At 43.0% G+C, this 23,716-nt stretch overlaps 1 protein-coding gene across 1 annotated transcript in view; it reads left to right on the forward strand.

Annotated features, from left to right (window-relative positions):
* The window catches only part of LOC136568738 (pikachurin-like), a 45,043-nt gene extending 28,430 nt beyond the window's left edge, over positions 1 to 16,613 (forward strand). The window contains exons 10-17 of the mRNA XM_066568899.1: positions 1,555 to 1,666; positions 3,241 to 3,357; positions 5,571 to 5,751; positions 10,224 to 10,302; positions 11,140 to 11,283; positions 13,768 to 13,851; positions 14,903 to 15,006; positions 15,519 to 16,613. Of these exons, the coding sequence (XP_066424996.1) occupies positions 1,555 to 1,666; positions 3,241 to 3,357; positions 5,571 to 5,751; positions 10,224 to 10,302; positions 11,140 to 11,283; positions 13,768 to 13,851; positions 14,903 to 15,006; positions 15,519 to 15,673 (976 nt within the window). The 3' untranslated portion in view covers positions 15,674 to 16,613. The remainder of the gene's footprint in view (positions 1 to 1,554; positions 1,667 to 3,240; positions 3,358 to 5,570; positions 5,752 to 10,223; positions 10,303 to 11,139; positions 11,284 to 13,767; positions 13,852 to 14,902; positions 15,007 to 15,518) is intronic.
* The last annotated feature ends 7,103 nt before the right edge of the window (positions 16,614 to 23,716 follow it).

A 23,716-nucleotide genomic window follows, 5' to 3' on the forward strand; every position in this document is an offset into this window, starting at 1 on the left:
CATCAGAAGAAAGTGTTATCAAACTCATGTTGGTTTCAAAAAGCCCATGATTCCACAAAAGAGCTTGCAGCTCTGAAGTGATGACTCTGCAAGGCTTAATCATCCCTGATTGTAATTAAATCTAGCAAAGCAGGAGGGTTAGCATGATGAGACCTAAGCAGCAGAGGAGATAATGTCTGTATGGCCACTTACTATGTAGCCAAACCTACCTGGTTCCTTTATATGTATATGTTGACTTCTTCAAGGTGATTAGAGTTCCTTAGCTGTTGATTTACCCAAGACAGTTAAACCCTAAATGATGCTACATAAGAAGAAGGACAAGTGACTGGCATTGCTTGATAATATTTTTAGTGGAGGTTTTGTGAACCAAGTATCATTCAGAAGTGTCAAGTAATACTGCAGCATCATTAAAACACACAAAAATGAGCTTTAAGAAAACTTCAAGGATCAAAAAAAAACCACAACAGAAAGGTTTCAAAACTGTTGATTGTTAAGAAAAAAAAAGAAAATATTATTTTCACATTTTCAAAATTATATAAATTTTTTAATCAGCATTTGAATCACTATTGACTCACAATTTCAGATTACAATTTCTTTCCTTTTTTTTTTCATTTCAAAATATGGGGGTTTTTTTGTTTGTTTGTTTTTAAATGCAAGTATTCTGAAAATACAAAACATTTTTTCATCCCCAGAAATTGTGTATTTTTTCACTGAAGCTAGGAAGTCTTAGGGGTCCAAGATAACACAGTTCTGATTTTTCCAGCTTGGTCAGTAAATCAAACACAAGTTTCCAGTCCTCCTGGAGGAAAGTCTGCTACATCTCATTTAGACATAAAATGCTTTAACCAGTGTAGTAAAATGGCATTTGAAAACAAGATACAAAGATCTATAGAACTTGTGAAGGGGAATGTGGTTTTGCCCTTCATACAGGCTGCTATTCATATTAGTGCTGTGCCAATAAAGATTGTAAGAACTGTTTAAAAATGCTTCCTTTGAGACTGGTGAATACTTTGCTCAACTGGGGATTATTGTTCCTAGCCAAGATCTCATCACATCATTAGGATAATTTTTTAATTACTTCCCTTCTATGTACAGCATCCGGGCTGCACGTGTGTGTGTGTAGATGTCAATGTAACAGGATGCATAAATAGAGCTGATAAGCCAACATAAAGTAGTTCTGTTTTAAAAGAGGATGAAGAATGTGGGGCTAGACCAACCATTAAGTGGGAGGCTTTTAGTGAATTGAGGATGAGACAAAAACTCGTTTTTACATGTTATAAATTACTGAGCAGAAAAACTCACCTTTAGCAGAGGTGGCTAAAGTATGTGCTGGTGATAGTGTTTCATTTATAAATAAAACTAGAGTGCTTTTTATTTGCTCTAGAATTATAGTCTTTGCAGAAGATTGTTACTTTCTAAAAAGGGAAGAATCACAGTGGCTAATACTTCTTTTTTATTTAGAAAATCATCCCAGAGGACTTGACTTTTTAACATTGCAGAGTATCAGAAAGGCACAGTGTTACATGCTTGAAAATTTTCTTTCCCTTGAAACAGGAGTGAAGAGCCTGTCAGCCTGGGCCAGTGGCATGAACTGCGAGTGTCTCGCACGGCCAAGAATGGGATCCTGCAGGTGGACACGCAGAGGCCAGTGGAAGGGATGGCAGAGGTGAGCTCATGGCAGACTTGTCCTGAAGGCAGCTGTTGGACTGTAAATTGATCGCATGGTAGGCTGCACAGCCTGCTCTCAAAGCTCTTACTCGCTTAAAACAGTGTACACTTTAGGGTAACATTGTCTTAGGCCCAGAGTTGGGAATTTGTGCGTAAGGTCTTCCCTCTGAGGACAAGGACACCCATAAAGGCAGGGATCCCACTGGAACCCAACTGTACCTGCTCCTGACATGGAACTGGACTCACATTTTAGTTCTGGCTCATATATCCTCCTGAGGTTCTTCTGTTGGCTCTTGTTGTGCCTAAATCTGTTGAGCAACGTGTGCACTGTGAGAGGTGTAATTTGGGGAAGTATTGTGCTGAAAAGTATGTGCCCAGTCTTTTTTTACCTCCTGCTGAATGTTGTCCTGGAAAGGTAGACCTGAAGAGAATTGTTTCTTTGTCTTCTTCTTGCTAAAGTAATTTGCAGGCCAGCGTAAGTGCTGGAACGATTAGATAGTTGATGACTTGCTTTTTGTTCTTCACTCACCAAGTGATCATTGTGAGTCAAATTTATAATAAGTGAAACTGTACTTGTACCGAGCAGGATATTCACTCTAAGCACTTAAATGCCTTCACAGCGATACATTTTCTATCTTGATAAAAGCCAAGGTTAGACCTGCTTGGGAAATGTCTTTTATCTAGTGGAGAGTGCAGACAGAAAACCAGACTCCAGATCCCATAGCAAAAAAATCCCATAGCAGAGAAATCCCATAGCAGAAAAATCCCATAGCAGGCTTTTCAGAAAACTGGGAAACTTTTTTATCAGAACTTTGATTTTTCTTCAAAAATTTAAATAAATTGAAATTCCAGTTGTCTGTCAGGAAACAAATCGAGTGAGAAACATTTGACTGGAGCACTCAAGACTTCTTTAGATAGATGGGTTAAGGTGAGCACTCCCATTTTTTTCCTCTTAAGTGATGCATTGCAGTGCTCCAGGAGGAGGGTGGCTGGGAACCATGAAAACACAGAAGCTTCTGGAGGACTGGAGTTACACGTTATTCTGTCTTTAGCTGTTAAATTACTTTCACTTGACTCCAGGACCCTGAATATTCCCCTCAGGTATCCTGAGCAGCTGCTTCTGGTAATTGATGCAAACTCAATGTTTCTTTCATTTAGCCCCTTATCTTCCAGTAGGTTATCCTCTTAGATGTTGGAAATACTGAACGAGTCTCTGTTGCTCTGAACTTTGCTCTGATTTTAGCTTTATGAACCTAATTCTGGTTACAAATTTACATCAGTGTACCTCAAATCTTTGCAAATAAAGCTAGATATGTAGCTGACTCAGAAAACACAATGAGTCAATTTCCTTTCTTTCTTCCTTCAGTATTTCCATTTTGAAATACTTGAGATTTTTCAGCTACTTCTGACAGGGGTAGTGTAAAGTCAGTCAAGAGTGTCCCACAATGGCTTTCTTGATTGTACAAAGAAGAGGCATTGAAATAAGCTATATGACAACTCATGTGGGCTAATCTGAAGATAGAAGCATGGTTCCAGCTACTCTAATAAAATATTATTCTGTGTTTCATGCAGGGGGCTTTTACACAGATTAAATGCAGCTCTGAAATATTCATTGGTGGAGTCCCTAATTATGATGATGTGAAGAAGAACTCTGGCATCTTCAGACCCTTCAGTGGGAGCATCCAGAAGGTGTGTGCCCAGAGAAACACACTGTGGGCATTTATTTCTGTTGTATCCATGCATGCTTTTTGTGCAAACTTGCCATTATTCGACTGTCAATATTCAAAATAATCAAGGATTTCACCTCAGGAGCCCACCATGAAGTGGTTAAATGATTATTTCAAAGTGAAAAGTCTGCCTAGTGCATTCTTACACCACCATGGAGATGAGCACCATACTGCTTTCCCCTCTCACAATTTTATATGGGGCACATGAATGGAGGAGATGTTTTCCATTGTTAGCAGACATTAGGGATGATGTTCCCATGAGGTCAGCTGAGCATAAGTGCAGTTTGTAAAGGCCTAGTAAATAATCAAATGAAAGTGCAAACTGAACTTAAATTTTCCTTTCTAAACATACCTAAAATAATTGGATAAAGTTGAAAGGTTGGCCCTGAATCCTCACAGTTTTAGAGGAGTGAGTTGCATCAGATTAATGCAAAGAAATAACAAATAAACCCACAAGTTTAATTATAGTTTTTGTTTTGTTTTTTTTTTTTTTTTTAAAGAATTTAAAGCTGTACAGTTAACAATTGCTCCAGGATAGAAAAATAATTGTAGTTCAGTGTAAATGGTTCAGTGACTCAGTCTGACAGTTTTTACTGCCTTTGTCAGCTGTCCAGCAGAAAGCATGAAGTTCAGGAAAACTGAGGGAGTGAGTAATAGTGATAGGAATAGGTCAGACACGTGAACATCATTGGGAAGGTAGACTTGACTAAACACAATGTATTTTGGGATGCAAGATAGAGAGCCTGGGAGCAATTAACACAGGTTACAATTACAAGGTGAGGGGGCGTACAATAGAGTAAAGGCTCTGATAAGTATTGGGAAATGCAGAGTGTGAGCCTTTACCTCTATGATGTACTTAGTAAGGTGGATTTGTATTCTCAGAGGCATGAATGGGAAGTCAAGGAAAAGTACTGCCTGCCTTTTGGGCACTGGGAACATTTGGTTGCCTTCTTTACACATGGTAGGATTTTGGAGAACTATACAGAAATAGAGCTGCAAACATCACCAAGTGCTGGAAAATATGCAGTGCATAGAAAGACCTAAGATCACAATATGTTTAGTTTAATTAGATAAGTCTGAGAAGTGACTTTGTTGTGGTCTTCTAGTTCCTAGATAAGGATGAGACTTTTTTGGATACGTGGTCCTGGAATTATGCAGAAAAAGACATTATGAGAAACAAGGGCTGGAAACTGAATAGAAGTTTAAAACAAAAGACATGTTTTTATGAGTGGAGGCTTGTTAACCTCTGGAACAAAATTTGGAAGGAAGCTGAAAACATGACAGTCTTCCCTGGTCCATTGCATGACAGGACTGGATATTTTTTCTGCTGTTAGAGTTGTGCGGTGCTTTATGTAACCTCTTCTCCAGGCTGGATCCCCTAAGGTGCATTGTCCAAGTTATGCAGGAGCCAGAGCAGCTATTACCTTTCTCAGTTCTGGCTTTAAAATCTATTGTTTGTTAAGATGTACTTATTTTGATGTAGCTGAGATCAGATGCTGTGCCTGCATGCAGTCTCTCTTGCTGAGATGTCAGCTGAGATTATACAAATGTTGGTTTATTTTGGAGAACATATGCTGCTGAGATATTGGAAAAATCCCAGCATTTAGCAGTTCTCTTCCATTTATATACAAACAGTTTTGTGAAGTCATTATTTATGTTTTCCATTCATCTTAACTCTAGCTTCTTTCGGGCAAGATGAGATACTAGAAAGCAATAGAAAATGTGAAAAAAAAGCTGTTCTGCTTAGTATTTCTGTTGTCAACACTCATCTCCTGGGGGGTTTTCTGATTTCAGAAATGCTTTTCTTCAGCAGCACTCATCTAATTTTACCATCCCAGCTCACAGTTCAGCTACAACCAGTGTTGCACCAGTGTTCAGGCAAGAGCCTGGTAAATTCCACACAGCTTCACCCCTTACAGGAGTTGCCTGAGGCTGTTTCACAGGACACAAAAGAGATTAATCTCCAGGGCATCAGGAGGAGCAAAGTATGAATTGGACCTCTGGAACTGGAAAACACAAAAGAATAGGGTTTGGGCCAAGTTTCAGGAGTTACATTTCAAGGAAGTCTTTCAGAGGAATAATCTAACTAGCAGTAGGATACTCTGGATTTGGAAGTTTTAACATTATCTTTTCCCACGTTGTTTTGTTTTGTTTTGTTTTGTTTTTAACATATAGATTATCTTGAATGACCGGACAATTGGTGTGAAACAGGATTTCAGTTTTGGAATCAACCTGGTAAATGCTGCCCACCCCTGTGTGACCTCACCGTGTGCCAATGGAGGCACCTGCGTTCCCAAGAAGGACAGCTACGAGTGTGACTGTCCCCTGGGCTTCGATGGCCAGCATTGCCAAAAAGGTAACGACGGCTGGATATCAACCCAGGGGTCAGGAGCTGATCACAAAAATAAGGAAGATTTAGCACCTACAACTGCTGCTGTACATGCCTTCAAATAGAAACCCTGGAGGCCAGAGCACCCCTTTCATCTGTGCACTTTCCATGTATCTAGGGAAGAATTTGTTTTGTTATTTAGGAATGTGGTAACTGTTATCCCAGCACGGGGCTAGGATCCATAGATAGCAACCTGGTATCTGGTTGCTTGTGGTGAACGACACTGAACACTCACACTTGGTGCACGTCCCACATTGTGCAGTGCTGTGCAAAGGGGGAATTCCTGCCAGGGTCCTCCAGCCAGCAGTTATGTTACATCCTGAAGCATGAGCATGGATAACCCTTGTAATTTTATCCACCATACAGCTGACAGCAAACGCTGTTCTCACATACAGAAGGGTCTGCTCCTGTTCTAGGCACTGACTGCTCTGATGGAGATTGCACCATCTGCACAGATCCTGCCTTGGTGGGGCGAAGGAGACCACCAAGGAGAAAACTCATCCACGTGCACATTATTCTCTTTTCTTCAGAGCCACCGTAATAATTTAAACCCTAGATTCAGGAAAGGGATAAGATTGCAAGAAAAGCATTTAAAAAGTGTGCTTTGGGTTATTCCACTAGATGGAGTCGTTTCCCTTCTGAGAAGCTTGATCTTAAAAAATTCCTGAGGGGAGGTTTTGTAATGTAACAGTAAACTCGGTTCAGAAGAGGTGACTGACATTATTGTCTTCACCCACTGCTTCATTTCTCACAGTCATAAACTTCAAAGTTAAGTGTAATGGTTTTGGTTAAATTGCAATGAATATATTGGCTTTTTTTTTCAAAATAGACAATATCTTAGAACAAAAGCATTATAATAAAATGCAATGCAAGAAACCACTTTGCTTACATTGTTGTGGTCTAACTAAGAGCTAAAACAACGTCATTTACCCTGGCTTTTCTGTAGGGAGGCAGGAGAATTGGGATTTTGACTTTCTAGGTATGTGCAGGGTGCTAAATTCCTGGCTTCAAGATGGTATCTGCAGCAGTACCAGCACATGTCCCAGGGCAGTCATTCAAGGGCATCCTTTGCAGCTGGTGTGTGACTGCCTGCCCATTTGGTGGGCAGTGCTGGGGCTGCAGCTCCTCACCTCTGCTCAGCTCCTGGCCTGTGCTGAGCCCAGGAAGCAGTGTCTGAGCCCGTGGTACCAGCAGTGGTGCTGCTTGGCTGGCATGTCCTCCCTGTTGTCACCTCAGTGGATGTCCAGGCTTTCAGAGACAGTCTGAAGCACTTTTGCCTATGATTTTTTTAGCCAGATCCTGGGTGCTGCTTTCTATGTGAATCCAATCTTTATTCATTTTTAAGGGTGTCCAAAAGCATGAGCCACCTGGTTCCTGATACCTGTGGCTCCTATTCAGGTGCAGCTCAACCTCTCTGCACTTGTGCAGCCTCAGCTGCCCCAAAAAATTGAAAGTTTTTCTGATAGATGTGCATAGAGCATAGAGTTGCTCCTGAACCTCAGTCCCTGACAGCCTTGATGAGAACCATCTGAAACAGATTCCTCAAAATAATCCTTACCTGTGTCTCTGTTGGGGTGTAGACATTGTTAAGGTGAGATGCACATCTGTGTCACTTCTGTTTCACAAGAGGGTTTTGGTTAGTGCACTCAGAAGGTATGTGAGGTGAAGGTGCTGTCTCCATCCTTCTTGGTGGTAGGCTGCTGTAAAAAACCCTAAAAAGCAAAGTGCTTTTGAGGGAGCTCACCTCATTCTTCAAAATTACACACACCACTTAAAAACTCAAGTAATGCTGGTATGAGGTATATGAGATATTGATTCATATTGTAATGGATCATTACCAGAAGATTCAATAGAGTTTTTGCTGGCATTGCTAAGTTTTATATCTTCTGTCCAAGCTGGGGGAGTGCTAAAGATATTTTTATACTTTAACTGTAAGATAGAATAGAACAGCAAACTCTTGTTTTCCCTTGGCTAGAGCTGATCCCTGGGTAAAATCTGGTGAGTCACTGAGATTTGAGAAGCAGGACTAGCAGAAGGATTTGCTGCTGGTCCCACTTGTCTGTCCCTTTGTGTGTTTTGAGCAGACAAATATAGGTACTTGGAGCAAACCAATTATGAAAACAGTACTACCTTCATAGGTGATTGTAGTCACTTGTGCAAATGGTAGGTGGGAGATTACACATTTGTAGAAAAGTGGATATGAAGTTGGACTAAAAGAGATGTTTATGCTTTAGAATAATAAACCCAGAATGTTCTTGTTTTGTTTTGTGCTGACTCACTGCAGAGTGTGGAAGTTACTGCCTGAACAGTAAGTACTGCAAATTATGTGAAAACTGCACTGTCATTGTGTGTTTGTCTGGATGCTGGGTTCCCATTAAGCCTGGCAAGTTTCTGTCATTAAGCCAAAATATTTTCTAAGGTTATATAGTACTTCCTTAAACATCATACTGTTGATATTTCAAACTGCATCCAAAGCATTTGCCAAGCTCAGAACAGTGGCTACAGAGCTGTCCCTGTATTTGCAGAGCAGAGGGCCAGGTAGCTGGCTGAGGGTTTAGTGGTGTGACTTCAGGCTGCCCTACAGTCCAGAGCTCACTCCTGCTTGGCATGAGAGCTTTGGTGCTTGTCTGCTGAATCATGATGAGCAAAGAATGAAGGTGTGTAGTCCTAGATTTCCTTACTGGCTCTGCTCCCTTCCAGCTGCAAAGATCCTGACTGCATCAAGGGCACTGCTAAAATTTGCTTGTTTTTCTGCACTCAGATTCAGAGAAACAAATGAAGAGCAAGCAGAGGTAAATGCCTATTAAGCTCTCTAGAGGAAATCAGAGTACTCTGGCACAGGCAAAGGTTGCTGCATGACATGGGCACCTTTCCCTGCTGAAGGCAAGAGCAGTGGGGCTCCAGTGCAGGATGTGGAGGGGGAACAAGGGCTCCTTTCATGCTCTGCTGCCATCAGAGGCTGCTGTCCAGTGCAGGAAGTGTCAGACCGGGCGATGAATGTTTGGCCAGTGTAACACAACTTTCTGCAATCTTCCAGCGCCATTGGCAGACTGCAGGCTGGACATGGCCTGTGGTGGTTTCTTTAGACACATTAGGCAGCTTTCCTGATTTCACTATGGTGAAAACAGTCATTCATCACTATCTAAAATTCTCAGTCTTGGCACCTAGAGCTAAATTTCATATTACTGTTGCTGGCTGCCAGACTACACCAATTGTTGCATATCTGTGTCACAGTGAGCTCTAAAAGCCCAGCCAGACCCTGTGTTGCATAAAGAAAGCAAGCATCCTTGCCCTGGAAAGCTTGAAATTTATATAGATGGGATTAGCTGTGGGTTGAAGGGATTATTTCTCAGTAAGAAAATAGGATGAAGGCACCTATTTTAAGTAATTTATACAACTGGCTTATATTAATGCAGCAGTCAGTTATGGGAGATCAGCAACAAACTGTAGGATGTTCACTCAACAAAAAAATCTGTTTGGGCCAGTGTTCATAGTCTGGTGAAGGGCTCTGTATCAGGGATGTTCCGTGGTTTATGTCACACAGCTGAGTTATTTTGCCAAAGTCTTCTCCATGGGCAGCAGTGCACCCACTCCAGTTCTGGCTGCAATGTTTGCCACTGTCCCAGCCATACACCCTAGGGGCATCTGGGGCTGTTCCTAGAGAAATGCTGTATGGGGGACACAGAAAAAAAACCCCAAGGCTGCACTGCAGTGTTGAGTGCACCAAAGGGCTCCACAGCCTCTGCCATGCAGCCTTTAGCATAGTCCCAGCTGTTTTCAGTAGACTAAAGTGATCTGGGACTCTGGACTCTGTGACTCCTCCCTGAGACAGCCTGACCCCACACTGCACCCCAGGGCTGAGCTCTGAGCAGGCAGCAGCCACTCAGGGCAGTCACAGACACTGAAACAGAAAACAGGGAGCTGCTCACAGGTTGTGTGTGCTGCCTTCAGCCTCCCTTGGCAGGGTGAGAGGTCCCTAATGTGCTCTGCATGTGGTGCTCTGTTAGCAGCTGGGGAGGAGTTTCTTAACCTATAAACAAAGGTGGTTAATGCACAGTCTTTGGCAAGAGGGAGGGTTGGGCCACACAGAGAATCAAGGAACGTGGAAATGGGGGTAAAGAGAAAATTTGCAATGTTTTCCCAATGCTTCGTAATTTTCTGCACTAACATTTGTAGTGGAGCAATACATTAGGCTCCTGACATGGAGGCTGTAAGCAGAGGGACTGTCAGCCATTTAACCTCCCTTAACTGCTGCCCCTACATTCAGGCAAAATCTGGCAGTGCCTGTTTGCAAAGCAATGTGGGTTCAGCTCAGTTCTGTGTCACTGGTAGGTACCTGCCACTGTAGGAGTAAATCAATAAAAGAGTTTCTTATTTTCCTTCCATTTCCAAGTCAGCTATCTGACACTCATCTTCATTTTTTTGTATTGACTTCTCAGCCATTACAGAAGCAATTGAAATCCCACAATTTATTGGTCGCAGTTACCTCACATATGATAATCCAGATATCCTGAAAAGGTAATGTATCTCCTGTGGACCTAGGTATTCTGTTTCTTAAATGTTATAACGTTAGGAGCCTTATGTGAGAGAGAGTAGTATATGTACATGTTTTAAGCTGTACTTATAATATTTCTAACTGTACTTCTGCCATATTTTTAAATTTCAGGGAAGAATGCATTTTAAGTGCATATCCTTGTGGTTTAGTTTGAGCATCTTGCAGCCTGTCAAAAATAGGGAGAGGGGCTGGTTTTTCCCTGCGGGGAAAGAACAGCCATAGAGGGCTTGTGTCTCAAAAGAGACTAAGGACCTTAACTCCTTTTTAACTCCTGCTTTAGCCTAACATTTAGATCCTCAAAGTTACTTCCTTGGCTGCTTTGTATCCTAGAACATCCCCACATTACAGCAAATGTTGGCTTGTTTCAACAAATTCCTCCATCTACCTTTATTTCAGGCACTGAGTAGAGAAGGGTTCACCAGTGTCCTCACCTCCCACCTACTGGGACTTACTGCTTTGCCCTTCTTATGCTCCTTCCTCTGGCTTCTGAGGCATTCTCAAAATCTGCTTTTTGGGCTGGATTTCACACTAGGCTAGAGGAATAAAAGGATTTTCTCTTAATTGTATGGAATTACCTAGCAGCTATTGTGTAGAGAGATGAGTTAAATTCCCCTGCTCTGAAATGATGGAAATGGGGATGTGAGCCAGAGTCCTTCACAGATCAGCATGTAAATGAGTTGCAGGAGAGTAACCCACCAGACCAGCAGAGACTAAATACTGCATCATCTTTTATGTTTTTTTGAAAGAAGACTGGCACAATTTAGTTTTTTACTATTATTTCCTCCTTCTACATTAAACAGGGTGTCAGGAACAAGAACAAACGTGTTCATGAGGTTTAAAACCACAATGAAGGAAGGCCTTTTGATGTGGAGGGGAAACAGTCCCATGCGGCCCAACAGCGATTTCATCTCTCTAGGCCTTCAGGAGGGAGCATTAATATTCAGGTGAGCTTTTCTCTCCCTTGTTTGTGTAACACACAGGGCTCAGAGGAGTTGCTACAACACATACAGTGCACTTGTCCCTTGGCACAGTGTGAGACACTCTCATCCTCAAAGTTTTGTTCAATGATGGATCCCATTTGCTGTCTGGGAGAGGATGTAAGTTGAAGAGGTGGTGTGCTGCAAGATTTGCATCACTCCTCCTTCCCAGGTTTTCAAATATCAGGGCATTATTGTGATTTTCTGAAAGCCTTCTTATGAGGGGATGAATACTCTTGGTAAGCCCCCTACATACCCATTAAATCTGTCTCAGGCAGAGCAGGGTAGGGCTGGCAGGGGTCGAGGACAAACTTTGGCGGTGCCACTGCTCACTGTGGGCTCACTCTTTGCCAGACAGTGCACATAGGAGCAGGGCTTCCACCACCTCAAACCCCCAGATATACAGCCCTGTGACACACACACAGCTGTCACCACACCTTGTTTCTGCCACCGTCCACAGAATCATTAATTAAGCAGTAATACTGCTGCCAAAATGGTGAAACTGGGGAGTGTTGGGAAATGCTGGGGTCTTGCTTCAGAATCTCTTTCTCCCTTGCACTCACTCAGGCACACCCTGTGCAAGTTTTTTTCATGGTGCTTTTTTGGGTCTCCTGTGTTTTGAAAGCCTTGTGTTCCCTCATGGTGCTCCTTTAGGTTATGTTAGGCAAACACTGAAACAACAAATCACAGATGCCATCACTGTTGTGGATTGTTGTGAGATAACATTGGTCATGTGGCAGAGAGTTTATTATTTAAGCTATTTTTTTTACTTTACTTAACTGGCTATTCTTTGCTACAATGAATGTATAGATAAGTTGCACATTTTTATTTAAATTAATTTCTTTTAAAGCTTTTTATAAAATGTGATTTAACAGTGGCTAACTTGGCAAAAACTCTTTGTTTCCTCATTGAATTATAAACAAGGAACTGACTCTGCAGAAGTACTGTGTTGTTTAAATGTCTTTGGAAGGGACTGTCTTTCTAACATGCATGATACTAAGTGGCCACTCTGTTCTGTTTCCAAAGCACAGTAAAATTTTTATTAGGTTGCTGCTCTTTCTCAGAGATAAAGATAGTCAAAAGGTTTAGACCAAACCGGCTGAATTTTACTGAAATATTTGTACATTCCACATTTATTTAGGAAGGTGAAAAATTAATCTACCAAAATAAAACCCTCATAAGCAATAACTGCTTACTGAAGGGGAGCATCAGAGAAGATAGTGAAAGGACAAATGCAGAAAAAATATTCTGAAAGCTTGATCCTCATGCTAGATTTTCATCTTTTGAGAGGTGAAGTCAAGAGACTATCAGGGCTGTGAATTTGTCTGAAGAATTGTCCTGCAGTTCAAGTTTAGATGTCTGTGTTCTGATCCAATTTGAAATCCAAACCACACTTCTACTTTCCCATTTTCTATGGCCTTATTCCCTGTACAGTGTACTTGCTGCTAGAAATTCTTTCTGTTGCTCCCTGCTTCTGTCAAAGGTTACTTCACTGTTGTAGTGGGATAGCTGTTGTAGTGGGATTCATAAGGGATATGAATCTCATTTCTGTTATCAAAGGTCTAACATTTTGATGCAATCCTGAACACTCAAATCCTCTTGTTTTTGACCTACACTGGTGTCTGCATCCTGGGTATAAAAGGGGGTTCTTGCCTGAGACTCACTTGAACCCCTGGAGAGGAAACAAGTTTAGGGTAACCAGTTTGTACTGGGCAGCTCACAGTTTAATGTGCTTCAGAATCTCACCCTGGCCATGAGTTCATTCCATGTTCAGTCTCTTTTGGAGAGATGGTGATGTTGGCTTTAATCCCTCCTGCTTTGTAGAGGCTGAAGTCCAGCAGCAGCTAGCTCATCCGGAGCACTCAATAGCTCACTGTGCTGTAGCAGCTACTTCTCTTTTGTTAAGGTTGGCCCAAGCTTCAGGGACCCAGAAATTAAGATGCCTGAAGTGTAAACATGATGGGGACATTATATCTGCTGAGTTATTTTAGTAGAAGCAAGCACAAAGAAATAATTAGAGTGGCAGCTGAAGCAGCTGCATTTATTAGACTTCATCTTTTCTAACATCACAGGTCTCAACCTTCCCTATATTTCAAACGGTTTGTAGATCAGTTATGGGTTGCATGCTTATTTGCTCTTGCAGAAATTTATTTATTTGCCATATTTGAAACTGTAGATCACTGACCTTCATAATCCCCTGCTTTGGGGAAGACTGGCCATGCAGAGGCTCTCTTCCTGCTCCCATGGAAAGGTGGTGATGGACCCACTCTGACTCGGAGTTTTCCTGCTTGTCCATGAGACTGACTTTAAAAAAATAAGAACACAGCTGCTGGGACTCCACTGATTGCCCCAAAATCCGAGACAAAAGGGAGTAAGGATGCCTGAGCAGTTTGGCACGCAGGTCCTTTCAAGGAAGGCAGTAACATTTCAATTTTTTTTTTTTAACTGTAGCTACAATTTGGGCAGTGGCATTGCCTCCATCACGGTGAATGGCTCTTTCAGCGACGGCCGGTGGCACAGAGTCAAAGCTGTTCGGTGAGTGGGCAGGCTGCATCTGGGAGCACCTGGGGGCCACCCTGCCATTAAAGATGCTGGTTGGTGTCTCTGGGGGCTGGTGGGGTGTGAATCACTGCAGCTCCACACTCACACCTCACTTAGGAGTGGAGCTGTTAGCAGCTTGGCTGTTTCAGGATGATGTGCACAAGGATTGCTGTGTTTGAGGTTACAGTGCCAGCTTGGCACAGCTCAGGGCAGGTTGCCAAAGTCATGCAGGGCTATTCTGGGGCTGTGACAGACATTCTGTTAAACCCATACCATTTCAGTCAAGAGTATTTTTCTTTAATGTCTGCATTTTAAAATTCCCTGGTGAGCGTTTTGTGGGCTGGCACAAGCATTGGAGCACAGACAGTGTAAACCTAGTTTTTCTATTTGGAGGAGGTGCAGACATCTTGCAGTGTATATATAACTCATATTTATAACTCATTACCTCATGGGAGGCAGCTGTGTCCAGCAGGGAAAGCATACATCCCTCTCTTCATGAGAGGTTGATTCCCTGGAAATCACAGTCTGAAATTTAGCTCAACTTGTTACCAAATTCAGCGAGAATAGTACCCATCAAGTAGCTTTCCTGTTAATACTGTTATTGACCATATGTAAAATGGCTCTAGTGGGTAACAAAACTGCCTAAAAGTAAGTTTTACCATAGCTTGCCCATTTTTCCCCTGCTGTCGAATCTTCTGCTGTTAACTTTTAACATTACATTTGATTTTTAACAATAGGTTAGAATGTACCCATCCCCTCTGTCCCCTACCTGTTCAATTTGATTATTTTCCAGCACTTTCTGCTCTGAAAATGTGTCCTGCACACTTTGCAGCTCTTTTACATCTATAAAAAAAATCCTAAGACCTGAAAAGTCTGGATGGCCTTAATACACTGTGTCTGTGGGGCTTCCCAGTTCCAAGCCTTCACCATGAACCCAGCTCAGCTCTGAGTTGCTGTGGTCTCCTGGCAAGTGGAAAATGCCTTTGCTCCTCCTCCCTCCTGACTGTAGGCTGGATGAAAAGGAGTGATTTGCTTTTTGTTTCAGGGATGGACAGTCTGGCAAAGTAACTGTGGACGATTATGGTGCCAGGACCGGTAAATCCCCTGGGAAGATGAGGCAGTTAAATATCAATGGAGATCTCTACGTAGGTGGGTGCTAATTATTCACATTCAGGACACAGATGCGAGGTCAGCTGCGAGGCAGGGCTGTCCAGCTCTGTCCAGCTTCTGGTGGAGGTGTCACACAGCAGTCTCCAGTCTACCACAGCCTGTTTCGTGTGAGGAGGCCTCTCTGAGTGGGATGGGGGAGTGGGTATAGGGAGGGATGAGCACTATAGGACACCCTCTGGTACTCCTGGCAGGTACATAAAGAAACAGCAAGAGGCAGCTAGAAACCCCACACCTGGGCACAAACTGATTCAGCTCTTACTGATGATACAATTTCTGGAATAAATAATTAGTGTCCTAATTCATTACCTCCTGCTTATCCCCTCTGTAGTTTAAAGTGCTTAAAATCATTACTTAAAACAACACAGAGCAACCTATAAATTAAAATTCCCTTCCGAGGGGCACTAGGGATGGCATTGCTGGGCGTGCAGCCTGCCAAGCAGGAGCAGAGGCCCGTGCTCGTGAGGAGTTTCTGAGAGCTGCCTTTCCCGCAGGGGGCATGAAGGAAATCGCCCTGCACACGAACCGGCAGTACCTGCGGGGGCTGGTGGGCTGCATCTCCCACCTCACGCTCTCCACTGACTACCACATCTCGCTGGTGGAGGATGCTGCCAACGGGAAGAACATCAACACGTGTGGGACCAAGTGACAAGAGAGGGATCCCGGTGCTGAGGACCCGTCGTGTGCGTGCGTGTGTGGCTGAGCGGGAGCTGGCTGACACCGTCCTCGACAGCCGGACCATGCTGCCTGTCTGGGAAAGTGACAAGGCCAAAGGGAAACCCAAAAACAAGGAAAAAAAAAGAACATTTCCCCCCCTCTCATTCCCTCTTCTTTCTTCTACTTTCCCGTCCAAATGAAACCAATACTTTTGTGTATGAACCATGCCCTCTACCCCTTAAGTGTTTAGTGAGTGCTAAAGGTTGTGCATCAGTGCAAACAGCAAAGTGTGATGTTTCGAGTAGCTCAGTGACTGTGTTTTGTGGTCCTTAGGTTATCTTTTGTAGTATCAGAGGAAGCAGTCTTCAAACACCGGCACTCATCCCACCGTGGAGTGATACAGTGACTGTGCTGTTCAACAAATACACCATCGGGCAGCATATTCCTGCATTCACATGTAGGTCCTGGAACAAGCAGTTCTCCCTGCCACTCTCTGATTTAGCTAAATTATGTTTCATCCTGTGTAGCGGGATAACAGTTACAATGGCTGGTTTCAAAATATTGTTGTTTGTTGAGGAGGAAAGTTCTTACAAGTCTACTTTTTTATTACAAGCAACAAAAAAATGAACCAATTTTGTAGAAGTAATTTTATACTTGTCTATTTTTTATAGCAGCAGCAGACCTGCTTACATGGCATCACCTTTAACATCTACATGTACTATACAATTAGCTCTTTGCACACTTTCCTAAAAATAGAAAAGTGACCTGTGGCTTAATGTCTGTATTATACAGTTTAAATGGGGATATTTGTGAGTTATGACCAGTTTTACATTTGACTCTTTTTGTTCTGTAAATTTTGACAGTTTAAAATTGTACATTATGAAGCTTTCCTGTCTTAAACAGATTAAAAGATTAGGAAAAAAAAGAGCAAATACTTGCTACTGTGGTATTATAATGTTTTTTTTTTTAGAAAAGTGAGAAAAGCTATTGCAAGAGACCTTGCTAGGTCACAGTCCTCTTAAAATGTTATGTTTTCTAGGCACTGGACCAGCACTTACACAACCTTGATTGCCAAAGTATAATTTAAACAGGCAAACAGAGTGCTGTTGAGACACTGAAAGAGTGGTTCAGAATTTCATAATTTGGAGATTTTTCTTCCTTAATTCTCTATTCAAAGTGGATGAGTGAGCCTGTGAAGGGGCTGGGGACAGGAAGAGAGACCAACCATGCAGCAGGGCACCCCACAGCCTGCCATGTGCCTGTGGCAGGGGAGCCACAAACTTCCTCAGGGGCACAGGCTCATCTGAATGCCTGTGAGCTGAAAGAACCTGATGTGGTGAAAGCAATGGATGTGAGGAGGTCTCTGCTGCATTTTTAGTGTGCTCAGAGTGCTCCTGGCTCCCTGACAGCTCACACACATCCCCTAGATTCATCCCACCTACACCTACACCTAGATAATGGTACAGACAAGTTCCTGCCAAAGATACCCCAGCTCCTGTCCTGCATGCTAAAGGGACACCCTGATCTCTTAGATGAAAGATCTTGTGCTCCTTGTAGATAAGGTAGCAGTGGTCAAAAACAAATGCAGGCACTTATTACAAACAGAAAATAAAAGGAAAATGGCAGTGGTGGTGCCATCATGTGATGTGCACCTGTGTTCTGATCCCTGTTCAAATGATATTTTGGGGAAAAAAGTCTGTAGAAGACACAGGCAGCTTGCAGAGGAACTGGAGACACTCATGGCTCTCCTCCCAGGAAAAGCAAAGTTTTGTTTGGCTTGGGAGCCCCATGGGGAAGGAGAAACCCTCTGTGGCTGGGAAAAAGCATTATAAAATATACCAGATCAAGATGTGCCTTTGAAACTAAAGTAAATAGAATTGGATGCCTTGGGATATAAAAGGAAAATGTGTAGAGTTGAAAAAAGAGTGAAAACTAAAATTTCTGGAGGCTGAAGATTTTTCTGTCTACTCAGTGTAGCCCTGTGGGAGTGGCCTGACACAGTCTTGTGTCATGTCTGAGCTGCTGGCTGCATGAGAGGGAAAATTCACATCTTATGAGCTTGAGGGGTTTTCCAGATGCTAGTGACCTGTCCTGACCTGGCACAGAGTAGGGAGATTTGACTGGCTGTACCCTAATCCTCTGGACATGCTGGGCTGATGTGGATGGGGCTCTACCATGGTCCGCAAACAGCATCATCCTCTGCTCTGTCTTACATGTCTCGCCTTTCCCATCCTTTCGTTTCTGTCACAGAGTTTGGAGACCAGTTCCAAGACAAACATCTGGTGGGAGAGGTCTCTATTTTAAGATAATTGACTGCAGAATACCGGGTGCTTTGCTACGAGGTGGTGCTTCTCCAAAACAAAAGCAGCTCTCCTGAAATGTCGGGCAGAGAGGGGCGTGGGTAGGAAATACCTCTGTTGTTGTTGTGGGAAAAGAAGAGCAGCTCCCCAAATGCCTGATTCCAACTCTGCCTATCAGCACGTGGGAATTCGGGGCTGGCAACTTCACCCTGCAGCAGTGCAGGCTGAGCAGGAGCAGCGCAGCTGCAGCGGTGCAGGCTGAGCAGGAGCAGCTGCAGCGGTGCAGGCTGAGCAGGAGCAGCGCAGCTGCAGCGGTGCAGGCCGGCAGGGGTGGGGGCGCGAATAGCAAAGATGCTGATGGTTTAAATCGTTAAAAGAAGGATCCTTTCTGCATCCTTTTAAAGACAGTTTGAGAAACATCCCTCTTGTATGTGTCCACTCTTCCTGGTAAAGCTTGGGCATGCGTTTCCACTGTGGTTTCTACTTCAAGGGCTGAACAGGAAACAGGTACCAGAAAATAAGGAACATCTGACCACATGTGGAGGCTCTGCCCCTCTCACCCTCTGCCACCCTCCCCACTGACGCTGGGTCAGGGAAGGAGAAGGGAAAGGTGGACAGTGAATGGCAGAGTGATTAGTCATTTTCCCAGGAACTGGCCTGCATGTGCTGCTCGCTGTCTCCAGGAATGTTTATTAGTCACGTTACTCATTGCTTGGGCTGACTCAGATGCAAGGCATGATCCCAGTGCTGAACAGGGTAAGCTCCTGCCAGTTGGAGCCGTGTCCCCTTTGCTGCAGTTACCTGAGCAAACCAGCAGAGAAGGCAGCAGCCACAAGAGCTTGTACCTCTCTTTGCAATTTTATCTCCTTCATTAAACTGTGGCTCTTATTTTTCTTACTAGTTTTCCACATTATTCCCAAAACATGTAACATTCCACTTAGTAGGGCTGAACACCTGCCTTGATGCCAGCTTTGGTGGGCTGAGTCAGGTTTTGTGCTGAGCACTGGGTGCTGGCCAGAGCTGCTTCCTGGTTGCCCCTCACTCTGCCAGGGCAAAGTGTGTCTTGCTGCTCTCCACTACTCATCCATCTCCATGGGAACCAGCTGCTAGGAATCATCAGTTAGGTTTAATCTGCTTCATCCTAAAGGAAAATAAGGATAAAAGAAAAAGAAAGCCAGTCAAGGGGTTCTAAAGCTAGATGAGACTTAGCAATGCTCCCTATGGGTGGAAAATCCTTGCTGCACTGGTTTGTCCTGGGTCAGCTGGAGCTCATTTCCTTCCCAGTCCTGTCAGCTTGGCCCCAGGGAGCAAAAGAGTGAAGAGGAGGAGGAGGAGGGGGCTGCCAGGGTTGGGAAGTTGCCCATTCCCTGGATGGAGTATTACCCTGCAATAGCTGCCTATTGTAAATGTTGCTATTTTGTCAGCCAGGCTTTCCTTTTGAGAAAAAGTTTTCATTCTGTTTGCATGGCAAAGTAAGCTGGGTGGAAAATTTATTGTTCCAGCTCTGCATGTTCAGCTCCCTCCATGACAGCATCACCCCTCAAGGGGAAAATCTCCTCACTTTAAAGGAGTAGATAAGGTACAGTTGTGGTTTACTCAGGGAGAACAACAGCCACATCCCATCAGACAGATATATCTTTTATCCCCATTTAATTTCTTGGGTGGTGGAGGGTGGGGTGGGGGTGTTCCCCTTCCCCAACTCTCTCCCACTCCATTTTTCCTTGGATTGAGTCATTGTGGGCACTGTGATGTTGTGCCCTTGATTCTGCACTTAGGCATTTCACTCATGAATAACAGCCTGGTGCCAGCACCTGTGGTCGCTGCAGTTCTGCAAGGTCCTGGCTTTCTGTCCCTGTGGACAGGACTCCTCTGTGAGTGCTCTCTTGTGAAACCCCTTGTGATGGAGACTGCCTGGCAGTGCTGTGACCGACTGCCCTGATTTCTTTTGAATATCCATTCACTGTCACAGCATTTTCCTTTGTTCATTGTGCACTAAGACAAAGATGACATTGTTCCTCTTCCCCTGCTCTTTCTTTTTAAATCTTCCCTCAGTCTTTCTTTCTAGGAAAACAACCGTGCCAGTTCTTTCAACACCATCCCCACAGGCCATGTTTTCCAGCACTTTTTGTTACTGAGATATATGGAGAAGCATGGAAGAAATAGAGCTGCAGAGCGCGGACACCCCATGTTCTGTCTCACAAAACAGCAGCTTTCCAACCTAATTTTTTGTTTTGCAGACTCTTAAATAGTTTCTATTGGCAGTAGTGGCAGCCTACATCATCACTTTTTGTGGACATGGCAGAATTTTCCTAAATTTTTTCTGTCTTTTGAAAACATGTGAGGAGCAATATCTAATATTTTCTTTACCATTTCACTTGCTTCTATTTTTTTTTTCCTCTCTACAATTTTTAGTTTTGGTGTCAGCAAAGCAGAATTCAAAAATGGAATCACTCATTTATCATCAGGCATTCATTATCATCAAACAATCATTTGAACTGATTGTTCTTACCAAAACACAGATTTCTTTTAATAGGTAACAAATGTTTCATACAGAGGGACTTTATGCTTTATTTATGTGTTAAGAGAAGCTTTCAGTGGTTGCACATCCAGGGGAGTGTGTACTTTAATGCTACAACCAGTGCCACATTGGGAGCAAGCAGCATTGGCAGCACAGGGAGAGTCAAACAGAAGATAAGGTTGTGTGCTGGAACCAGCTGGAAAACATGGATGGTCTGGCTCCCTCTCTCCAGTCTCATTGTGATGGTGACATAAGGGACAGTTCATGGTCCCTGCAAAAACCTCCTGTGTTCATGGTCCTCTGCTGCTGCTGCTGTGTGTCTCCATGATGATTGTATCTTCTCATCCCAGCTGCCCAGGAGCTGTGTTAAATATACAGCCCAGATGGATTAACCTGGTTTTGCCAAGCATGGAATTGGCTATATCTGATCACATGCAGTATCTTCAGAAGATATTGCAAAGCCATCATCCTGTTAATTCTTTTAGACCTGAGACACAGATGGAGTGAGACATCCCTGGAGCTCTTCCCTGGTGCCCCTGCTCTGACCAGAGCAGTAGCAGGGCTGGAGAGGACAGCTGTGGGTTTCAGTTTTGAAACAATCAAGCCTTCCCTCATTCCTACAGCCCTAAGTGTCTTTTCAGAGCAGCACTCTTCAGTCCCACTAAAAGATCTAAATCCCACATCTCCCCAGTGCTCAGAGGAGCTCCCACACCCTGCCCAGTTGCTGTCACATCAAGCTGCACCAATCTCCTGTTGTGAGGCAAGGAATTGACTGACTTTCAAGGATGCCTCGAAAGAGATGGAGAGAGAACAATGCCACCATGCCATGATGGTTTTGTGTGACGTGCTGTGGTGCAGCACCTGTCATTACACACGTGTCATTCCCAAGTAAAGGTGCTGTGGGTTAGATGAGCCACAAAATTCTTTGGCTGTCACAAAGACACATCACAAATGACAAGACATAAATGGCCTCAAACATAAGGCCCATGACCAGTAGCTGGTCATCTCAGTTCCACTAAAGCATGCTGAGAAAGTGTCCTACACCACCCAAACCAACCCCACAGTGCACAGCCTGGGCCACTCCATCCCATGGATGGGGGACAGGGATGTCCCCCATGCGGAGTCTGCAGGGGCTGATGTCTGCGCACCCTCAGCCCAGGCATGCAGGGGATCACACATCAAACCCCAGCTGTGTTAGAGCCACAAGCCAAGGAGGACACAGGTAAGTGACCTGGACTTTCTCCTGTCCCTACATTGTACACCAAGAACAGGAGGGCTTCAGTGGCCCTTGGAAATGGTAGGGTCTGTTGTGCTGAGGAGAAGCCGCTTGGGGAGTATTTGTTACTATCCACTCTGCCTATCAGGAAGCCAAGGCTGTGCTCGCTAGATCCTGTGGTTATTTACTCTGGCACAAAATTCAAATAACTTTGTTTGTACTGGGCATGAGCAGAATTTAACTCTTATTAAAAAATAAATGGGAAAGCAAAGAATATGAAGACATATAAGAGTGTAAGAAAATATATTTATTAAATTTCATGGCAATACTATGGCAAAATTGTTAAACACATGCTTACTTTTAGACACCCGAGCAATACAACAGGAGTTACATCAAGCAAGCAAACTAGGTTTAAATTGTATGCAAAGTTGTATCTTAGTGTTAGGTTAGTCTTAAATGTCAACTGCCACACTGAAATAGTATATCCCCAACATGATCCCAAGCTTCCTTTTTTAAGCATGCATTTGTTTAACTGCTTAGCTGATAAATTTTCATATTGATACACTTTGTTGAATCAGTATTTTACTTGGCATGCTACAGCTTTATTAAAGTGCCTTGTGATGATTTTGCTAAATTTGTGAAAGAAGTAATTTTTCAAAAGCAGATTTGGAAGCTGGAAAATTTCAGTATCATTCAGCAACAAAAATATGCTAAATGACTTATTAGATTTAGTGTGTTATGAAAACTATTTTTTCAGCTCAATCTACTGATTTATTCTCAGCATTAACTTCTGTAGATGACTATGTCAAATTGGCAAACAATATTTTCACTAGTATTAAAAAAAAGTCCATTAAAATCTTCATAAAAACAGAACATAAAAAACATCTCTAAGCAAATTATTTATGCTGTAAAAAATATGGTATAAAAAGAGCTAAAAAAAAATTGAACCTATTCACAGTATATGTTTAAAGTTACAGCATTATAGTATAATGTTGTGTGTTTTTTTCAGGTGACCTGTATGATTCCACCAGTTCTGATTATTTGTGTGCCACAAGAGGCTCAAAGTTCAAATTGCTGTTACCTTCAAGTAGGATTTCAGATATGATATGATTCAGTTGTCTTCTCTTTTTGTTATCCCCAGCTTTACAAACTTTTGACATGCTATCAAAACATAAAATGTTTCCAAAGTCATTCTTGAACCACATTTAGAAAACACGGACAGAGTGATGTTCAAGGATTCTTTTTTTATTGTGTTACTACTAAAGGGTGTGACTTTTCTATTTTACTTTGCCCTGCTCAAGCTATTAATTTTTAAAGTTTTCTTAATCCATGTAATGAAAAAGTGAAATTTTCACTTTTTGCTTTGTTCCTGGGTTAGCTTTACTCACTACCTTTTGCACAACATGAGACCAAGTGAGCTGCAAAGGTATTGACCGTTCTAGTGGAAGTTGTCCATAAATCTCCACTGAAGCTGGCTTTCAGTCAAAACGCAGATTTAGGACTGTCCTAGAGATTTTGTTAGGTATCAAATTGAAAACCAAGGATTTCATCTGCTCTGGTACACCACAAAGTCACCTGGACAGTACTGTCACAAGAAGAGAGTGAGACTGGAGAGGGATTAACCCCATCCTCTCATGAAACACCCTGCCATTAGACCACCTCACCTGCATGGGGATGCTGAGCCCCTGCCCTCCAAAACCCAGAATTCCTCTTGAGGTTTTTTTTTTTTTTTGTTTCAGTTGTAAAAGCAGAAGGAATTAATAGATATTTTTGTGGGGGAGAAGTATTGTCATGCACACTGGGACAACTTATAAAGTTACAGAAAGCCTGCAGCCTGCCAATATCATCTGAGGTTTGTTTGTATAACATGCTAAAAGGAAACAAACATTGGTTATCTGAGAAGCACTGGGAAAAATCCAGAGTTATATAAATGGGGGAGGGGAAAGAAAATTGTGGTGGAAGAAACTATTTTACAACTCCTAACAAGATATCTAAGACAGT

This window comes from Molothrus aeneus, chromosome Z (genome assembly GCF_037042795.1).
Source record: "Molothrus aeneus isolate 106 chromosome Z, BPBGC_Maene_1.0, whole genome shotgun sequence".
Classification (NCBI taxonomy): domain Eukaryota; kingdom Metazoa; phylum Chordata; class Aves; order Passeriformes; family Icteridae; genus Molothrus; species Molothrus aeneus.